At 43.6% G+C, this 21,464-nt stretch overlaps 1 protein-coding gene across 1 annotated transcript in view; it reads right to left on the reverse strand.

Moving 5' to 3' along the window:
- The window catches only part of Cog2 (conserved oligomeric Golgi complex subunit 2), a 108,952-nt gene that overhangs the window by 57,951 nt on the left and 29,537 nt on the right, over positions 1 to 21,464 (reverse strand). The window contains exons 7-8 of the mRNA XM_068390034.1: positions 9,317 to 9,437; positions 4,829 to 4,968 (exon numbers count right to left, since the gene is read on the reverse strand). Coding sequence (XP_068246135.1) covers positions 4,829 to 4,968; positions 9,317 to 9,437 — 261 coding nt within the window. The remainder of the gene's footprint in view (positions 1 to 4,828; positions 4,969 to 9,316; positions 9,438 to 21,464) is intronic.

Below are 21,464 nucleotides of genomic sequence, written 5' to 3' on the forward strand. Positions count from 1 at the left end.
TTGTCCGTCGGGAAGACCGTTGCCCGTCGGAAGACGAGATCAGACTGCTGTCCATCTGCACCAAGGCGGAAGATCGAGAAAAAAGGAGTTGTAGGCTGCAAACGGAGATCCAAAAGGGCGCCTCAAGCACCCTTATAGGGAGATGAGAGGCCCTTACGACGAGGCGGACGGAGGGCCTTACGGCGAGGGAGGCCAACAGCAACAGAAGAAACCTCCGAAGAGGAGTCTCTATGAGTGTACTCTCTCGCGAACGAAAGAGAAACACTTCGTGGAAGAGACTGGTCAGCCAGTGACCTAAAAGGAGCAATCCTCCGAAGAGGAGCTCCTGCAGTTGCCCAGCCCCTTGAGCGAAACTGCAGGTGCGACCGCTCAGCACCAAGAGCATAGTCGCACGAAAAAAAGGCAAGAGAAGAACCCCCCAAAAGGGGAAAAACTCAAGCCTGGACAGGAAAAACTTTCCTCGGAAGGAAAGTTATCCGCCCAAGGAGGCAAGCCTCCTGACTGTTCTAAAATGAACTGGAGAGCTGTCCGTCGACACGGGAGTACTACCAGTAGAAGGAGACACGCCCCTGACGAAAATACAAGGGGGGAGGCAGCAACAGCCGAATCCCCAGGACTCAACCAGACAGCTCACACCGTTGCTATATTACAGAAACGAACTAGATCGGTAACTGTAAAAAAATAAAACAAATAATATTAGTACACATTCATTCCCCCGGGAAGGCTCCGAAGAGGAATCCCGAGGGAAAGGAACAAGAATTACACAACAGGCACGTGCCCTCACAACCACTTACACTCGCGGAAGGAGAGCTGTAACCACAACAGAATTATAACAATTATAATTATGTAACTATGTAATTATGTAATTTGAAAATGAATGAACACTAAAGAAAGAACGAAAACCCCGAAAGGAAACGTTCTACAAGCTGAAAAACAAAAAACAACTACAATTAGATTCATAACTAATTGATACAAACGTACGACGTAGCAACCCCCCACACGGAAAGGAAGCTAGGCTACAAGGGCGTAGTAACACGTAGTAAAAAGGTGAACGACCTCAAGAGAGAGAGAGAGAGAGAAAGACATAAGTCAAACTCGATCGCCACCCATAAAATACGCCGTGGTGGCCTAACTGCCGAGGCCTCCACGTAGATATCGTGCACTACACACACACATCTGAAAAGGAAACTTACTTATTTCTATACTCAAATATATATACAAACATGAAAACATGTTTACATATATATTGAGTAAAAGAAAAGTAAGCGATTAAGTAAAGACAAAACAGACAATGGCTGCCAAGCGAGGACCAAGACAGAGACGTCTGTCACAGTCCGAGCCAAAAGTTAAAGTGAGTATTCACGTGTGTGTGAGGGGGAGGAGGGGTAGCTAGCTACCACTCCCCTACCCCCCCGCTAACTAGCGCGGGGGTAATACACCCTCGTTAAATTCTAATGGCTCGCCATTTCAGCTACGCTAAAAGTAATAACCCTTTGTAAATAGCGTGGTTTGTATTTCGGTTACGGAACAAACATAAACTATAGGAGAAGTAAAGAGCAATTAAAATAGAAAATTTTAAGAACAGTTACAACATTAAAACAGATCTTTCATATATAAATTATAAAGAGACTTATGTCAGTTTGTTTAACATTAAAACATTTGCTGCAAGTTTGAACTTTCGAAGTTCTACCAATTTAACTACTCAATTAGGAAGATCATTCCACAACTTGGTTACAGCTGGAATACAGCTTCTAGAACGCTGTGTAGTATTGAGCCTCATGATGAAGGCCTGATTATTAGGATTAACTGCATATCTAGTATTAAGAACAGGATGGTACTGTACGGGAAGATCTGAATGTAAAAGATGGTGAGAATTTTGAAAATCTTATGCAACATGCACAACAAACTAATTGAACGACGGTGCCAGAGATTAATATCTAGATCAAGAATAAGAAATCTATTAGAATGTAAGTTGTTGTCCAACAAATTAAGATGAGAATCAGCAGCTGAAAACCAGACAGGAGAACGATACTTGAAACAAGGTATAATGAAAGAATTAAAACACTTCTTCAGAACAGATTGATCACTGAAAATCTTACATGACTTGGACTATATTCCAATGAGGAGTCCTAACTTCTTACTGGGAGTAGGTATCCTCGAAGTTCCGTATGAGGAGAGACAATCCTATCAATGATGAAATGTTAACTCTGCTAGGTCTGAAAGAGAGGCTCAAGGCTGAGTGATAGCCTTTCACTGCTGAGACCGAGCAGAGTTTTTCATCCCAGAGTTACAACAAAAATTCCGCTATCGTTGGAATAGTAGGACTAAGAGGAGTGCTACCCTGTCCATGACACAAACCACAAAAGACAGACCACTTTGCCTAATATATAGCGGGAGATGACTCCCGGAGGTATCCTGCCATTCTTTTCGCAACTGGTCAAAAAGACCCTTGTTGCGAGGAGTTGCTGGCTAACCTCCAAGCATAAAGTCAAAGTGATGAAATCATTTGGTGGAAGATTTTCATGTGTGGTTGTTTGAGTAGATTGGGAAGTGGAGGGAGCGCCCTCAGTTCCTCCGTGGGCAGATTCAGGAGGTCCGGGAACCACTCTACATGTTGCTACAACGGAGTTATTAGGGTCATCAAGAGGTCTTGTGATGTTTTGACCTTGTTTAGAAGCCTCCTTACTAGACAGAAGAAGGAACGCGTAGATGTCTAAATCATCCCACCGATGTTGGAAGGTGTCTTGCCAGACATACTGAGGATCTGGTACTGGAGAGCAGTACACCGGAAGTTTCCAGTTTAGAGATATGGCGAACAGGTCGACCGTAAGCAAACCACACAAAGTCAAAACTTTGTTGGCTATCTGTTGTTTCAACAAGACCATTCAGAGCCTACTATCTGAGTCCTCCAGCTCAGATCGTCAGCCAGGACATTCTTCTGGCCCGGGATGAAACAGACTGTTAGGACTACTGAGTTGTTTTCCGTCCATCTGAGGATTTCTACAGCTAGATAGCAAAGATGTAAAAAAAATACCTCATTTGTTGATGTGTAACACTACCGTGTTGTTGCTCATCAGCACCACAGAGTGACCTGAAAGGGGGTGATGGAATTGCTTAAGGGCTAGATAGGCTGCCCTCATTTCCAGGAGGTTTATGTGGCACAGTCGCTCGGCTTCGGACAAAAGCATGGAGGCTGTGAGGTGTAACAGGTGAGCCCCCACCCTTCTTTTGATGCATCTGTGAAGAGCATCAATTCTGGAGGAAGAGAGAGAAGGTCTACGCCACTGAGCAGGTTAGTGTCTGACATCCACCAACTCAGGTCTCTCTTTTACTCTGCCCCTATCAGAACCAAGATGTTAGAAGGGTCGAGATGCTGACACCAAAAGGTCTTCAGCTGCCACTTGTAAAGAGTGAATACATAAGCAACTGTTGAGAACTAGCTTCTTTGAGGAGGTCAGGTGCCTCAGGAGCCTTTGCCAATGAACTGCTGGCAAGGTGGCCTGCGAGAGAAACGGGTGAACTGTGAGTCCTTCTTGAAACCATGACGCTTTATCAGGGACAATCTCTGCGGTGGTGGTACCGCAGAGTAAGGACAAGAGGTCATAGCCCTATGGAGAAGCGAGTCCTGGCTCGCCTTCCTCCATCTGCCTGCCACTATGTCCTCCATGTTAAAGAGGAGTTATTGAGGAACTGCTCAACTTTATCGCCTCTCTCCTCGGCACCTGCCTCTGGAATTTTGAGATGACAGCATCGCACCTTCTCAAAATACAGTTGATCCACTGGTTGATGATGTTCTGTGTCAGGAACTCTAAGGTCCTGGCATCGACGACATAGCCTACCTCCTCTGGGCTGTGGAAAAATCCTAATTTTTACAAGATAGCTCACCGACCCCAACCAATAATGAAGCCCTGAAATGGATTGCAAAGGGCACTTCATAGCATGTGCCATGTTGGAAGCGTCTGCCGCAGAAAAGTTCACTAACAGCCTCAGAGATGTTCACTGGCAGTCACCAATTTGTCCAGTGAAGTATTCCGAGTTAGTGGCAGAATAGCCATATCTACGGGTAATGGAGAAGATCACTGCCAAAGTCACCAGTTTGTCCAGTGAAGTATTCTGAGTTAGTAGCAGAATAGCCGGATCTGCAGGTAGTGGAGAGGGATCGTTCTTCACTATTACATAATAACTCCTCTGCTGTACATACAGTAGGGCAAAGGAAGTAAACAGGATGAGTTCACAGACTGTTGTCTTGGTTGGCCTAAGAGTGTCATAAAAGAGGTCTAGGACAGTGTCCTTGCTCTCCACTGTAAGTCAAATGGGCATCATCCGTACTTGACCAACTTCCTGGGGAAACTGGCCAAGCAGTCAGAATGGCGAAGTCGAGATGACAGGTCCGATGGTGAAGAATCATACAATGGATTATAGAAAACTTCTTGCCTCACATTGAATTATCCTGGAATGTCTAATTTTACAAATATTTTTTGTCAAGGAAACTGTAACGCATGTTATTTTACACTGAATGATGGAATTAAACAGCTACTCACAAATTACCATGAATACTAAACCTATAAAAGCAGGAGTAAAGAGTAATTCAAGTATAGGAACTCCTCTATCCTAATTTTACATTTTTGTTTCATTTAATGTCAGAAATTAATGGTCACTCTTTATAACGAAGACTACACATACCCCATAATTCTTAAAAATCAGTGAAAATTTCCTATAAGGCTCCCTTAATTCTTATTAAATCAGTGGCAGTCTCTGGATGGATATTTTTAAAATTAAAATTCTTTATTTATAAAATTAGCTACAACACAGAGTAACTTCAACTTACCTGATCTGGAAATAAACTGGTAAATTCCAATGCTCCATGAAACTCTTGTATTCCATCATACCACGAAAAGCTATAATCTTCTCTTTGGTCCCTAATAGCTTTTCAAACAATTCTATGAACTCAATGGTTTCGAGGTATCTCTGAAAAATATCAAGACAAAACATTATTCCAATAAGTCTTGCCAAACATTCATCGTGCCATAAGCTTTGCAAGTAAAGCTAAGTTGACAAATTAAAAACTTGGAAGATTACTACTGTTTGTATAAATAGCCGTCCCATACCAATACCCTCACAACTACTACTACAATTCATGGCTACTAGAGGTTACCATCTAATATCGTCTTATGTTTCTTTGTGAAGCCAAGTGATAGATTAACAGTTTGTGAGTATGATACTAAGTTAGAGGATTTTCTTACCACATGCTTTATGAGACTTATGAAGTTTTTATGATTCTATAAAATTTTCAACATAGTAATCAAGGAATGTCTTCTAAAAAAAAATTTTGTGCAATCTGTAATAAAAATGACATGAAAGTGTCTCGGTTTAACACTCATAAAAAATGCATTAAATGTTGAGGTATGGAGTGCATAGATCAGGATAGATTTAATGATTGTATAAACAAACCTGTGAATATGAGCCAGACAGCCTGGCACTGGGGTCTGGGAGGTCATTTAACACTAATGTGTAACAAGAGATATGAAGGAAAACTTTGGGCAGCAAGATGGAAAAAAAGAAGTGGGAACTGATGTATTGTAGAAGGAGAATTAGGGAGTGCAGCTAAATGCCAAAACGACACTGCCATGACCTACAATGCATCATTTGACGTGCACTGGTGATACTAACTCCTCATGGAAACCCATGGGTGTAGTGATCTCCCGGATCAAATAGTAGTAAATTGTACTGCACTGGATCTTTGAATTTGATAGTCTTTGCGCTGCAAAGGCAACAGAAACCCCAGCTCTCAAAAGTTTAACATCATGAAGAGCCTGACTCTCCTATTTTCTTGCTAATGCAGAGATGAGAGACAGTCTTGAAGAAAAGATCCGTAAGATGCCCTTCTCAAATTAGCAGTAGGCACATGCACCAATGCCTGAGAACAACGACCCTTCGCCCCGGGGAATCAAGTCCCAGAATAGGCAAGGCTGCTCAAAGCTTCCTTGGGGTATAAAACAATCCCCAAAGGAGAGATCCACAAAATGCTGAAGAACCTCTTTTTCTCAAATTCTCTTGCTAAAGAAGAGAAAAGGGAGAAAGTCTTGAGGGACCCTATGATGCCCTACAAACGTTAGCAAGAGGTGTGGTCCAGAAGGCATGTACAACCACGTCCTTAAGATAAGGATCATCTCTCCCAAGGATCCAAGACCCAGGGTAGGCAAAACAGCTTGAAGTTCCCTTCCAGTAAGGATCATTCTCCTGAGGAGAAAGGATCCAAACTCTAAAACTTTCCTGGGGTGATTTTTTGCAGATGCAAGAAAAGAAGTCTGTGGTCTGCTGAAAAATGCTCTGGCTAGAGACCCATGTTCTTTACAACCCTTTTAGAGATTGTCACTCTTGGGACCTAGCTGAGAGCTAACAGAATGAAACACTACTTGGCTTGAGGCCACACTTTACATGGACCATTACCTGCTACCAGTATGTCAGAAGTATCTGCTATACCGAGCTCATCAACTGATTAAATGAGTACTGGGGAAGAGATTGCTGGGTGAGCTTTATCACTCTCTTCTCGAGGAGGAAAGTGGTTTCAAGGACAGCATATACCATACCCTTACATGGCTTACAGTGCTGGTGACTAGTGCGAGTGGGACCACCTCCATGTAGATAGAAGAGAGCAGCTCTTAACGGCAAGGGCGCTCTTTTTATTCGTGGTGGGAACATGGATGGTGTATGAAATATCTCACCTTTGTCTTGCCTATGGAATCAGTGTTATGTCCAGCTAAGACTGTCATAGGCTAATAAACATACGACCAACCACGAAGATACTGGTCGATAGATTATTACAATAATTATTACTTATTACTAGCTAAGCTACAACCCTAGTTGGAAAAGAAAGATGCTAAAAGCCCAATGGCTCCAACAGAGAGAAATAGCCCAGTGAGGAAAGGAGATAAGGAAATAAATAAACGATATAAGAAGTAATGAACAATTAAAATGAAATATTCTAAAAACATTAACAACATTAAAACAGATATTATAAAAAGACTTATGTCAACCTGTTGAACATAAAAACATTTGCAGCAAGTTTGAACTTTTGAAGTTCTACTGATTCAACTACCCAATTAGGAAGATCATTCCACAACTTCGTCACAGCTGAAATAAAACTTCTAGAGTACTGTGTGGTATTGAGCCTCATGATGGAAAAAGCCTGACTATTAGAATTAACTGCATGACTAGTACAGTATTACAAGCAGGATGGAACTGTCCGGGAAGATCTGAATGTACAGGATGGTCAGAATTATAAAAAATCTTATGCAACATGCATAATGAACTAACTGAACGACAGTGCTAGAGATTAATATCTAGATCAGGAATAAGAAATTTAATAGACCGTAAGTTCCTGTCCAACATATTTAAGATGAAAATCAGCAGCTGAAGACCAGACAGGCGAACAATACTTGAAATAAATTAGAATGAAAGAATTAAATATTTCAGAATAGATTGATCACCGATGAGAGCCAATACTCCCTCCAGAAGAGGAAGAGCAGCTTCCTAAGGGTTAAGGCATTCCTCATATTTCACAAAAAAAAAAAAAAAGTTGAAAATAGGAGCAATATCCATCTTCACCTGGCTTAGAGATTCACCTGACTAAACCTTAAGGAGAAGTCAGTGGGTAAAATCTATCACTCCCTCCCAAAGGAGAAACTTTACAAGAGGCCTTTTGCACAATTACTACAGCTGATTTTTCTTTCAATAAAAAAAGAGTCACTGAAAAAGAGAATATGAGGGGAAGGAGGAGTTGATAGAGAAGGAAGAAGAGAGCAAACTCACTCTTCCCTCCTTTCCACCAGTTCGCCTTGCTACTATGAGTGGTTCAGCAGTTCTTACTGATCAGGATTCAGCTGTTTTCTTACTGATCAGGATTCAGTAATTCCTATTGACCAGATATCTCTGAGTTTGCTGATGCGAGTAAAAGGAAAAATTACTAGTCAGCAGGTGAGTGACGTATGGTATGTACGAGTGTGCAAAAAGGTAAGGAACAATCCTCCATCTTGTAAGAGGAATGAAGCTTCCTCCCCTGGCCTACCGCGCTGAAGTTTGGCACGAGTATGATCATTCACCTACTCTCCATCATCATCCTCTAAAGGAAGAAATGTCCAACGAATGGAGGAGGGAGAAGAGTTTAGTAGAGGAGTATGAGAGAGGGTGAACTTTCCTTCCACCTTCTCAACCATTCTTCCTTAATAGTGGACTAGTGGAATTATGATCTGGACAACCAATAATAACTGTGCTCTCTCTGAGAAGCGAGCTACAAGAGCTTCATCTGCTACAACATAAACCAATATACTGGAGGTTTTGTCACAAGAGGAGCACTGGGAACATTCACTGACACTGTAATACACAGATCACCATCCAGGGAACATTGTTGGCTCCAGGTGAGCCTGCCTAAAGATAAACTTTCACCATTGGGCATGTAGGTAGGGCAAACTCAGTAAGAAACAGGCAACCCTCTTACGAGGCAAAGAAACTTCCGTTATGAGGAATGAGTACAGTAATGCACTATGATCATCATCTTACTGATTTGAAGAGCGAAAATAACACTCCAAAACGGAGGGGGGCCTACTTACAGTCACTCCCATGCATAGGTATACAACACATGGGATTTCAAAGGTTTGTATCTTCAAAGAAACAGAATTCCCTCATGTGCTCACTTTTCTGTGGGCTTCAGCTTACAAGTGAGACTGCTAATATAAACAAACAACAAAACTTCAAAAATTAACATAAGAAAAGATCCAGTGTGACTAAAGACAAATTTGCCTATTCTATGACAGGGGAGTAGTTGGGATTCCCTCTTGCACCACCTGTCATTAAACAACTACAGTACTTTGTTAACAATTCAATGGCCACTCCAGCGAAGCAGAAGATATATCCCTATTCTAAAGGACGAAAGGTTTGTACACACATATGAACAACTAAGGCTACACCGAGCTAGAGTGCCATCTTATAAATAGCTGCTGCCAAATGTAATCTAATAAAATACTTCTATAAAATATTTGGACAATATTTCTAATAAAAAATGAAGGATGATTAGCACAAATGTTCTTTTCAAATCAAATTGAAAGGACAGTTAAACTAAAATATTTACCAACATCCATAACCATATTGGCAGTGATTAAGTTTATGCTAACTTACTAAGATTTCAGATGTATTATTTACAAATTCCTCTCCTGAATAACACCAAATAATTTTTTTTTTGGCAATTTACTTTATAAAGGTTCCATCTTTGAACTAGTTGTAGTAAGCCCACATTTAATAGGCCCAGAAAATATGTTACCTGATGAAAATATGCAGGGTTGCCAGGATTGAATATATGAGGGGTTCCTGTTTCTAGTGCTGTAACAATTTCTGGCCATGCAGCACGTTCAAGAAAACTGTAACCAGTCACAACCTCAGAGCTGAAATCAAATTTTCAGTGAGAAACAATTAAAATAAAACTTTAAAATAAGCAATTTTTTTATTTCAATAAATCATACCAACATTCATTGTGATATACATTTTGCAAGCACCGCTTGATTGACAAAATAAAAACTTGAGGACTAGCAGTGGGTATCAAAGACCAGATTTCCTATCTTATACCTTAAGAACTACTACAATAAACGGCAGCCATATTGAAACCTCCATATTGACATCTCATTTGGAGGGCTAGTTTTATTCAAAGGATTCTTTTCACTCCAGTTATCAGGACTTATAACAGTAGTGTAGTTATATTGATTTTTATACTTAATATGTTATTTTCATTAGTAAAATAAATTTTTGAATATACTTACCCGATAATCATGTAGCTGTCAACTCTGTTGCCGACAGAAATCTACGGTCGGGATACGCCAGCGATCGCTATACAGGTGGGGGTGAACACCACAGCGCCATCTGTGGTCAGGTACTCCAGTACTTCTTGTCAACACCACCTCAATTTTTTCCTCGGTCCACTGGTTCTCTATGGGGAGGAAGGGTGGGTCAATTAAATCATGATTATCGGGTAAGTATATTCAAAAATTTATTTTACTAATGAAAATAACATTTTTCAATATTAATCTTACCCGATAATCATGTAGCTGATTCACATCCAGGGTGGTGGGTGGAGACCAGCATACATGTTAACAAAGAAGCTAAGTATCCCGTATTTTATTTTATTAGTTATTCAAAAATAACATAAAATAAATAAGTACCTGGTAAGGAAGACGACTTGAACCATTACTCTGCCTTTATTAAGTACGTCTTTCTTACTGAGCGTAGCGGTCTTCTTAGGATGCTGAACGACTCTTAGGTGCTGAAGTATAAAGGGCTGCAACCCATACTAAAGGACCTCATCACAACCTTTAACCTCGGCGCTTCTCAAGAAAGAATTGACCACCCGCCAAATCAACAAGGATGTGGAAGGCTTCTTAGCCGACCGTACAACCCATAAAAAGTATTCAAGAGAAAGGTTAAAAAGGTTATGGGATTATGGGAATGTAGTGGCTGAGCCCCCGCCTACTACTGCATTCGTTGCTACGAATGGTCCCAGGGTGTAGCAGTTCTCGTAAAGAGACTGGACATCTTTGAGATAGAATGATGCGAACACTGACTTGCTTCTCCAATAGGTTGCATCCATAACACTCTGCAGAGAACGGTTCTGTTTGAGGGCCACTGAAGTAGCCACAGCTCTCACTTCATGTGTCCTTACCTTCAGCAAAGCAAGGTCTTCTTCCTTCAGATGAGAATGTGCTTCCCTAATCAGGAGCCTGAATAGGTAAGAAACTGAGTTCTTAGACCTTGGAAGAGAAGGCTTCTTGATAGCACACCATAAGGCTTCTGATTGTCCTCGTAAAGGTTATGACCTTTTTAGATAGTACCTAAGAGCTCTAACTGGGCAAAGTACTCTCTCCAGTTCGTCCCCCACCAAGTTGGACAGGCTTGGGATCTCGAACGACTTAGGCCAAGGACGTGAAGGAAGCTCGTTTTAGCAAAAAACCGAGCTGCAAGGAACATGTAGCCGTTTCAGATGTGAAAACTATGTTCCTTCTGAAGGCGTGGATCTCACTTACTCTTTTAGCTGTTGTCAAGCACACGAGGAAAAGAGTTTTTAAATGTGAGGTCCTTAAAAGAGGCTGATTGGAGAGGTTCAAAGCTTGATGACATAAGGAACCTTAGGACCACGTCTAGATTCCAGCCTGGAGTGGACAACCGACGTTCCTTTGAGGTCTTAAAAGACCTAAGGAGGTCCTGTAGATCTTTGTTGGTGGAAAGATCCAAGCCTCTGTGGCAGAAAACCGCTGCCAACATACTTCTGTAACCCTTAATCGTAGGAGCTGAAAGGGATCTTACGTTCCTTAGATGTAACAGGAAGTCAGCAATCTGGGTTACAGTGGTACTGGATGAGGAAACTGCATTGGCCTTGTACCAGCTTCGGAAGACTTCCCCTTTAGACTGATAGACTCTGAGAGTGGATGTCCTCCTTGCTCTGGCAATCGCTCTGGCTGCCTCCTTCGAAAAGCCCCTAGCTCTTGAGAGTCTTTCGAAAGTCTGAAGGCAGTCAGACGAAGAGCGTGGAGGTTTGGATGTACCTTCTTTACGTGAGGTAGACGTAGAAGGTCCACTCCTAGAGGAAGAGTCCTGGGAATGTCGACCAGCCATTGCAGTACCTCTATGAACCATTCTCTCGCGGGCCAGAGCGGAGCCAACCAACGTCAGCCGTGTCCCTTTGCGAGAGGCGAACTACTGAAGTACCCTGTTGACGATCTTGAACGGCGGGAATGCATACAGGTCGAGATGGGACCAATCCAGCAGAAAAGCATCCACGTGAACTGCTGCTGGGTCTGGAATCGGAGAACAATACAACGGGAGCCTCTAGGTTATCGAGGTAGCGAACAGATCTATGGTTGGCTGACCCCACAGGGCCCAAAGTCTGCTGCAAACATTCTTGTGAAGGGTCCACTCTGTGGGGATGACCTGACCCTTCCGGCTAAGGCGATCTGCCATGACATTCATATCGCCCTGAATGAACCTCGTTACCAGCGTGAGCTTTCGATCTTTTAACCAGATGAGGAGGTCCCTTGCGATCTAGAACAACTTCCACGAATGAGTCCCTCCCTGCTTGGAGATGTAAGCCAAGGCTGTGGTGTTGTCAGAGTCCACCTCCACCACCTTGTTAAGCTGGAGGGACTTGAAGTTTATCAAGGCCAGATGAACCGCCAACAGCTCCTTGCAATAGATGTGAAGTGTCCTTAGCTCCTGATTCCATGTTCCCGAGCATTCCTGTCCGTCCAAAGTCGCACCCCAGCCCGTGTCTGATGCGTCAGAGAAGAGACGGCGGTCGGGTTTCTGAACAGCCAAAGGTAGACTTCCTTGAGAAGAAAGCTGTTCTTTCACCACGTGAGAGTAGACCTCCTCTCTTCGGAAACAGGAACTGAGATCGTCTCTAGCGTCATGTCCTTTATCCAGTGAGCCGCTAGATGATACTGAAGGGGGGGAGGTGGGGTCTCCCTAACTCGATGAACAGGGCCAGCGATGAAAGTGTCCCTGTTAGACTCATCCACTACCTGACTGAGCATCGGTTCCTTCTCAGCATGCTCTGGATGCAATCTAGGGCTTAGTATATCTTTGGGGCCGACGGAAAAGCCCGAAAAGCTCGACTCTGAAGATCCATACCCAGGTAGACAATGGTCTGGGATGGGACGAGCTGGGACTCCTCAAAATTGACCAGGAGGCCCAGTTCCTTGGTCAGATCCATAGTCCATCTGAGAATCTCCAGACAGCGACGACTTGTGGGAGCTCTTAAAAGCTAGTCGTCTGACGGAGCCGGACACAAGATCATGGTACTGCTGCACAGTCTGTGAACTGTCAACCATGGGGAAGCGAGGAAGTACAGTGACAACCCGAAGCTGTCTAGACTGTCTGGGTCGTACATACAACTCCTTATCGGGTTGCTGAGGTTGCCGCACTGCGTCACAACAAGTCACTTCTGCTGGTTGTTGAACGTCTTCCCAGTGACACACTGACTCCGTAAACAAAAAATCCTCTAACAAGGACTAAGCTTGGACTGCATGTCTTGCAACACAGCTCAAGGTCTATGGGAGCAGGTGTGGTAACAGACGGGGTTAGCGACTGAAGTGGAACCATTACCCTCCCTGGAAGCATGCTATGCTTAAATAAAAGTCCATAGGAGGCTAAGCAGCTAAAGGCTCCTCTCCAAATGACAGAGTCCTCAAGGGAAAATCAGAAGGAGGGAGAATAGCACTTTCTCATCTACAGGAACCATATCCGAGAAAAGCTAAGTTCTCTCAGTGAGGGTTTCACTGGTGCAAAAGCAGCAGACTAGAAGGCAACGTTATGAAACTGCTTGACAGTCTAGTGAGTTGGCAACAACCAAAGATGTGTGACTGAGAAGCATGCGGTAAGGTATGCAGAGCATGCTGTATGCAGAGCATGCTGTATGTAGAGCATGCTGTAAGGTAAGCAGAGCATGTTGCATGGCGTGCGGCTTATGCTGCATGGGATGAGGCTCATGCTGCATGGGATGAGGCTCATGCTGCATGGTATGAGACTCATGCTGCATGGGATGAGGCTCAAGCTGCAAGGGATGAGGCTTATGCCGCATGCGTTGAGGAGGATGCCGCATAGTATGAGGCTCCTGCCTCATGGGTTGAGGCGGTTGCCGCATAGCATGAGGCTCCTGCCTCATGGTTTGAGGAGGATGCCGCATAGCATGAGGCTCCTCATAGCATGAGACTCCTGCCTCATGGGTTGAGGAGGATGCCGCATAGCATGAGGCTCCTGCCTCATGGGTTGAGGAGGATGCCGCATAGCATGAGGCTGCCTCATGGGTAGAGGAGGATGTCGCATAGCATGAGGCTCCTGCCTCATGGGTTGAGGAGGATGCCGCATAGCATGAGGCTCCTGCCTCATGGTTTGAGGAGGATGCCGCATAGCATGAGGCTCCTGAGAGGTTCCTGCCTCAAGAGTTGCGTCTGCCTCAAGGGTTGAGGAGGTAGCTGCGCAGAGAGAGGCTCATGCTGTGAAGAATGCGGTTGCTGCATGCGTTGAGGCGGCTGCCTCATAGCATGAGGTTCCTCAAGAGTTGAGGCTCTTGCCTCAAGAGTTGAGGTTCTTGCCTCAAGAGTGGAGGTGGCTGCCGCAAGAGTTGAGGTTGCTGCCTCAAGGATGGTGGAGGTTGCCGCAACGCAAGAGGTTGCTGCCTCGAGGATGGAGGAGGTTGTCGCAACACATGAAGCTCCTGCCTCAAGGGTAGAGGAGGTTGCTGCAAAGCATAAGGCTCCTGCCTCAAGTGTTGAGGAGGTTGCCGCATAGCAAGAGGCTCCTGCCTCAAGGAAAGTGGAGGTTGCTGCACAGCGCTGGTATCTGGCAACTCCCAATGCGGCAGCTCACGCGTGGAGGTAGGTTGAGGAACCTCAACATCATACGTCTGGCAGGGTGGACTGCGCAGAGGTGGAGTTGAGGCGGCTGCCTCATGAGCGCTCGCAGGAGGAGGTGTGCTAACCTTCTCTGCCTGAAACTCCTGCATCAACACCGCAAGCTGAGACTGCATTGTCAGCAGCATAGACCACTAGAGTTTAAGAAAGACAACAACAAACGGAGCTACTGTCCGTTGAAACTGAGGGTCTAAAACAGCTGGTGCGGCAACAGACGGAGTTACTGTCTGTTGCGATACCACCTTGCCTCTCTGGGAGGTGTGCAGTTGTCGTACTGCAGCAAGTCCGAACTGACCCAGTGCTAATGGCACCACCTAGGAGTTGGACTTGCGCGGAAGGGACCGACTTGCACTTAAAAGCTGCAAGATTTGGTCCATGGTTTCTGCGAGAAACCTCTTCCGCAGACGAGGAATAAAAGGGCTCTCTCGTCTTTGTGTGGGTGGGGTGATCACGTCGGCTACGTGAGTTGGTAACACCCGAAACCACGGAGGGAAACGTCTGTTCGTCGATCAAGGCCTGCTGAACCCATAAGTCCTTCGACATTACTTCTCCCCTGGGCTTGGGAGCTTGTAAGAGGTCCCAGACTAGGCGAACAACTGGCACGAACAGACGAACCCTCGAACGCAACACTGTAACACTTTGCGCTTATCACTTTATCACTTGATTTTCTGTTTGCACTTATTTCACTGAACTCGAAACTTTAAGTGGTTTATACCTGAAACACGCAATTCTATCCTTCATTAAAAGTTAGTAATTGCGAAAACAGTATTACAATGTAACAGAAAAACATAATGAAAGATAAATAATTCAGTGGCTGGAAAAGAGACTAAACACTAGATCAAATAAACTACGTTTAAAATCTCTCACCGCATAAAGCCTGAGAACAAGAATAAAACTCTAGAAACGTTTACCTTCTTCCCCTAAAGAGACTAGGGAGAAGAGCAAAAACGATAACGACGTTACCCGCTTGAACGAAACGTTTATCCTCCTCTCTCTCCCTCCGTCTCTATCTCTCTCTCTCTCTCTCTTGACTTAGCACCTGAGAGAAGAGCCCAATTATATATATCGTTAAAACATATTATTGTTAAAGGAAAAAAACTGAAAGATTTCCCAAATAAAAAGTTCCTTTATTAGAATTAAAACCATTTAAGCTAAGAAAGAATGAACAAAACGCAAGAATCGGTTTACTCTTACTGGAACGTGACACCGTGATAGACTCTCTCTCTATCGTAACGATAGAGCGCAAGTTGAACGTTCTGAACGTCAACAACTGCAGAGACAAAACAAAACGTTAGTTCAACTTTGAAAACAGTACAAGACTATCAAAGAAATTCTTTCAAAAACATTAAAATAGCATAATATGTTAACAGGTAAAAACGAAATGACGGGCTCAATGTTAATTAACTTCGGTTCCAAGAAAAGACCGCCTACTATTAGGAAAGGTCGAATATAAACAAATATAAAAATTAATTTTAATAAGTTTATAATAAAAGGAAGTTAATCAAAGAGGCCTATAAAAGGCGGAGAGATATAAAATAAATCTATAACTTTGTTAAGCAAAATTAAGAGAGTCTATACTCTCTTCGACACCAACACTTCCGTCTAAGGGAAGGGTCGGCCATTTAAAAGTGAAAGAGAGTTCATACTCTCTTCGTACCAAAATTAAATAAAAAATTAAATCAAATTAATTCCAAAAACTTGCTAAGCTAATGATATAGCTTCCTGAATAGCGAAGGCTAAACTCTAGAGCAAATACATCACCAAATCGTGAGCAATAACTCCAGAATCAACAGCGTATCCATGTAGGTCTAGCCGGAGGCACGACAGAGGAAAAATTGAGGTGGTGTTGACAAGAAGTACTGGAGTACCTGACCACAGATGGCGCTGTGGTGTTCACCCCCACCTGTATAGCGATCGCTGGCGTATCCCGACCGTAGATTTCTGTCGGCAACAGAGTTGACAGCTACATGATTATCGGGTAAGATTAATATTGAAAAATTTAAGGTATGTATTGTAAAAGAAGCACAGTAATAAGACTTGGTATATGTAAGAGCGCAAGTTCAACTCGTACAAGACATGCTTCACCTGTTGAGACAGAGTTTATGACTGCAATACAGATTCAACAGAGGAGGAATCTCTCTCATCAAATACTCTTAGATTTACTAAACATAGAATCAGACAAGAACAAGAAAAAATTATTGCCAAAGTACAGCAAGTTGATAGCCCTAAAGCCAAAATAGACTGGAATATTTTCAGATTCATCTTGCACTTTAGTAAAAACCATGAATAGATATTCAAGTTAAGCAGGTACAGTAATCCCTCGCCATATCACGGTTCACTTATCGCTCCTTCAGTACTTTGTGGCCTTTTTAAACACATTATATGTAAATCTATATCGTGAACTTCTCTCTATATTGCAGGTTTCAGAAGGCATAAGTTTTATAATTCACATATCTTAAATACCACTATAAGTCCAAGAAAACTTTTAGTGAAACGCCTTCCCATGCAAAGATCTTCATCGCTGTCTTCTCAGAGAAGATATGTCTGACCATTCTGTTGTTTCTACAGTCTTTACATTTACCTCTCAATGATATTATCTCTACCAATGATTCCCACTGACCTTTTAATATTGCCATTGAAGTCACATGCAACCTTTTAATTTCAATATATACAAGTAGACAGGTGTCTTCAAATTAACCTGTTTATATACAATCTTACTAAAGATGCTGGTCTGTTTACAGGAGCATACAAAATGCATCTATTTGTCTTACTTGGTCTGATATAAAATATGAAAATCAAAACTCTTGTGATGTGACATGGAAGTATTACATCACAAACACAGGACAGTAACTAATACAGTAGTTGCTATATAAGGAGGATTTAATCTAGTACCTATTTCCGTAACTTCAGCTGATAAAGCCAAAAAATTTTGGGAAACAACAAAAAAAACTTTGCAAAACACTGCAAGAAATTGCTTAAAAATAAAATGATATTTTAATTATAAAATAAATTTTTGAATATACTTACCCGGTGAATATATAATAGCTGCAACTCTGTTGCTCGACAGACACATACATAAAAAACTCGCGAGCGATCGCTATGCAGGTTGCGGGTGTGCCCACCAGCGCCAACTGTCGGCCAGATACCACTCTCGGATGTAAACAAAACCTTCAATTTCTTCTCATCCCACTGCGTCTCTATTGGGGAGGAAGGGAGGGTCATTTAATTTATATATTCACCGGGTAAGTATATTCAAAAATTTATTTTATAATTAAAATATCATTTTTAAATATTTAACTTAGCCGGTGAATATATAATAGCTGATTCACACCCAAGGAGGTGGGTAGAGACCAGAGTTATTTACGTTTACAGCGTATAAGCTAAGAGTTTTTTCATTTTGGCAGTTATCAATATAACAAAACCAAAATAAATAGGTACCTGGTGAGGAAGTTGACTTAGACGATTACTCTGCCTTGTAAGTCTGTCTTCCTCACGGAGCCCAGCGATCCTCTTAGGATGCTGACAGACTCCCAGGAGCTGAAGTATCAAGGGCTGCAACCCATACAACAGGACCTCATCAAACCCCTAATCTGGGCGCTCTCAAGAAATGACTTTGACCACCCGCCAAATCAATCAGGATGCGAAAGGCTTCTTAGCCTTCCGAACAACCCATAAAACAATATTAAAAACATTTCAAGAGACAGATTAAAAGGATATTGGAATTAGGGAAGTGTAGTGGTAGAACCCTCACCCACTACTGCACTCGCTGCAACGAATGGACCCAGTGTGTAGCAGTCCTCGTAAAGAGTCTGGACATCTTTTAAGTAAAATGACGCGAACACTGACTTGTTTCTCCAAGAAGTCGCGTCCATAATACTTTGCAGAGATTTATTTTGCTTGAAGGCCACGGAGGTTGCTATATCTCTAACTTCGTGCGTCTTAACCTTAAGCAAACATCGGTCTTTCTCATTCAAGTGAGAATGAGCTTCTCGTATTAAAAAAAAAAATTTGATAAAATATGACAAAGAATTCTTTGACATAGGCAATGAAGGTTTCTTAACTGAGCACCATAATGCCTCAGATTTCCCTCGTAATGACTTAGTACGAGCTAAATCGAACTTAAGAGCTCTAACAGGACATAATACTCTTTCCAGTTCGTTGCCTATGATCTCTGATAAGCAAGGAATATCAAAAGATTTAGGCCAAGGACGAGAAGGCAGTTCATTTTTGGCCAGGAAACCAAGTTGAAGTGAACAAGTGGCTTTTTTCTGTAGAAAAGCCGATGTTCTTACTGAAGGCATGAAGTTCACTGACCCTTTTAGCCGAAGCCAAGCACACTAGGAAAAGTGTCTTGAGGGTGAGATCCTTCAGGGAGGCTGAATGTAATGGCTCAAACCTGTCTGACATGAGGAACCTTAGGACCACGTCTAAGTTCCATCCAGGAGTTGCCAAACGACGTTCCTTAGAGGTCTCGAAAGACTTAAGGAGATCTTGGAGATCTTTATTGTTGGAAAGATCTAAGCCTCTATGTCGAAAGACCGAAGCCAACATGCTCCTGTAGCCCTTAATCGTGGGAGCTGAAAGGGAGCGAACCTTAATCAGATGTAAAAAGAAAATCTGCGATTTGGGCTACAGAGGTACTGGACGAGGACACAGATGCTGACTTGCACCAGTCTCGAAAGACTTCCCACTTCGACTGGTATACTCTAATGGTAGAAGCTCTCCTAGCTCTTGCAATCGCACTGACTGCCTCCTTCGAAAAACCTCTAGCTCTTGAGAGTCTTTCGATAGTGTGAAGGAAGTCAGACGAAGAGCGGGGAGGCTTTGATGGACATTCTTTACGTGGGGCTGACGTAACAGATCTACCCTTAGAGGAAGACTTCTTGGAAAGTCTACCAGCCATTGAAGTACCTCGGTGAACCACTCTCTCGCGGGCCAGAGGGTAGCAACCAACGTCAACCTTGTCCCTCCGTGAGAGGCGAACTTCTGCAGTACCTTGTTGACTATCTTGAATGGTGGGAATGCATATAAGTCCATAAAAGACCAATCCAGTAGAAATGCGTCTATGTAGATTGCTTCTGTATCTAGGACTGGAGAGCAAAAGATTGGTAACCTTTTGGTCAACGAGGAGGCAAAGAGGTCTATGGTTGGTTGACCCCAAGAAGCCCAAAGACTCTTGCCCACGTCCTTGTGGAGGGTCCATTCCGTGGGTATCACCTGACCCCTCCGACTGAGACAGTCTGCCAAGACGTTCAAGTCCCCCTGGATGAATCTCGTCAACAGGGAGATGGCTCGAATTCTAGACCATAAGAGAAGGTCCCTTGCGATCTCGAGCAGCGTGAAGGAGTGTGTGCCTCCTTGCTTGGAGATGTACGCCAAAGTTGTGGTGTTGTCTGAGTTGACCTCTACCACTTAGATTCGAAGACGCTTCCTAATATCATCAAGGCCAAGTGGACTGCTAATAGCTCCTTGCCGTTGATGTGCATGCTCTTCTGACTTGAGGTCCACAGACCAGCGCATTCCCGACCGTCCAGGGTCGCACCCAACCCAAACCCGACGCGTCTGAGGACAACACGTGGTTTGGGTTCTTGACTGCTAGGGATAGTCCCTCTCTCAGACTGATATTGCTGTCCCACCATTTCAGGCATGCCTTTATTGGTTCGGAGACTGGGAATGATACCGTCTCTAATGTCTTGTCCTAGTTCCAGTGAGAGGCTAGATGGAACCGGAGAGGCAGAAGGGGTAGTCTCCCTAGTGAGACAAACTGCTCCAGGGATGAGAGAGTCCCTACGAGACTGTTCCAACTCCTGACTGAATAAACGTTTTCTTTTCAGCATTAGTTGGACTTCGAGCAGGGCTTGACTGCGAATCTCCATCCCCAAAAATAGAATAATCTGGGATGGGATCAGTTGGGACTTTTAGGTTGACCACAAGTCCCAACTCCCTGGCCAGACTCAACGTCCAATGTAGATCCTGCAGACAGTGAAGGCTGGACGATGCTCTGAGAAGCTAGTCGTCCAAGTACAGGGAGGCTCGGATCCCCGATAGCTCGAAACTGGTACCCCACATTCCTGTAAACAAACCTCAGAAACGGTTGGGAATCCGGGTGTATAGGAATGTGGAAGTATGCCTCCTGAAGGTCGAGAGAGACCATCCAGTCGCCTTCCATAAATGCTGTCAAGACAGCCTGGAAGACTTCATCGTGAAGTTTGTCTTGACAATGAACACATTGAGCGCACTTGCCTCTTACGTACTCCTGCAGTGAACATGGCTGCCAAATCATGGAGCCATCCCTGAGGGACTTGTTCCTGCAGAGAACGTGGCTGTCAGATCATTGGAGCCATCCCTGAAAGCCTTGTTTATGCATGACATAATTGTACAGCAAAACTTCAAAGGCTCGAAAACAGCTGTGAAGTTGACCTGTAAAATCTTGGAGCGTCTCATGGCCAGGCGCCAGGGAGAGTCTATGAGGTTTGAGAAGTCTATCTGGGCAGAGGCAGGAACTCCCAAGCCGAAAACTTCTCTCGTGTCATATCAGACTCTCGCTCTATAAGCCAGTTTAAAAGAAGGGAAAGCAAAGGCTGTATCCCCCAAACTCCTCCTGGTGATAAACCAGTCGCCTAGCAAACGTAAAGCTCTCTAGGAGAGCGAGAGAGCACTAGCTTATAAAACAACGGCTTCGAAGTAGCTAGGCCTAGTGTAAACTCTGACGTTTAGGCGAACGAGGAGCAGCAGTTACAAAAAGATCCGGACAAAGATCCTTAAAAATCAGCATGATTTATTTAAAGTCCATAGAGGGCTAAGCAGCTTTAGGCTCCTCTCCGTCTGACAGAGTCCTCAAGGGAATATCAGTAGGAGGGGGAACAGCAACTTCCTCATCTGAAGGAACCTTGTCCGATAATAGCTGAGTCTCAAGCAAGGGAGAGACCTACCGTGGTGGCAATGCTTTATAAGCAGAGTCCACACGCACTGGTGCATTAGTAGCGGACCAGGACGCAACGTCATGTAACTGCT

The sequence above is a fragment of the Palaemon carinicauda genome, chromosome 16 (assembly GCF_036898095.1).
Source record: "Palaemon carinicauda isolate YSFRI2023 chromosome 16, ASM3689809v2, whole genome shotgun sequence".
NCBI classification, from domain to species: domain Eukaryota; kingdom Metazoa; phylum Arthropoda; class Malacostraca; order Decapoda; family Palaemonidae; genus Palaemon; species Palaemon carinicauda.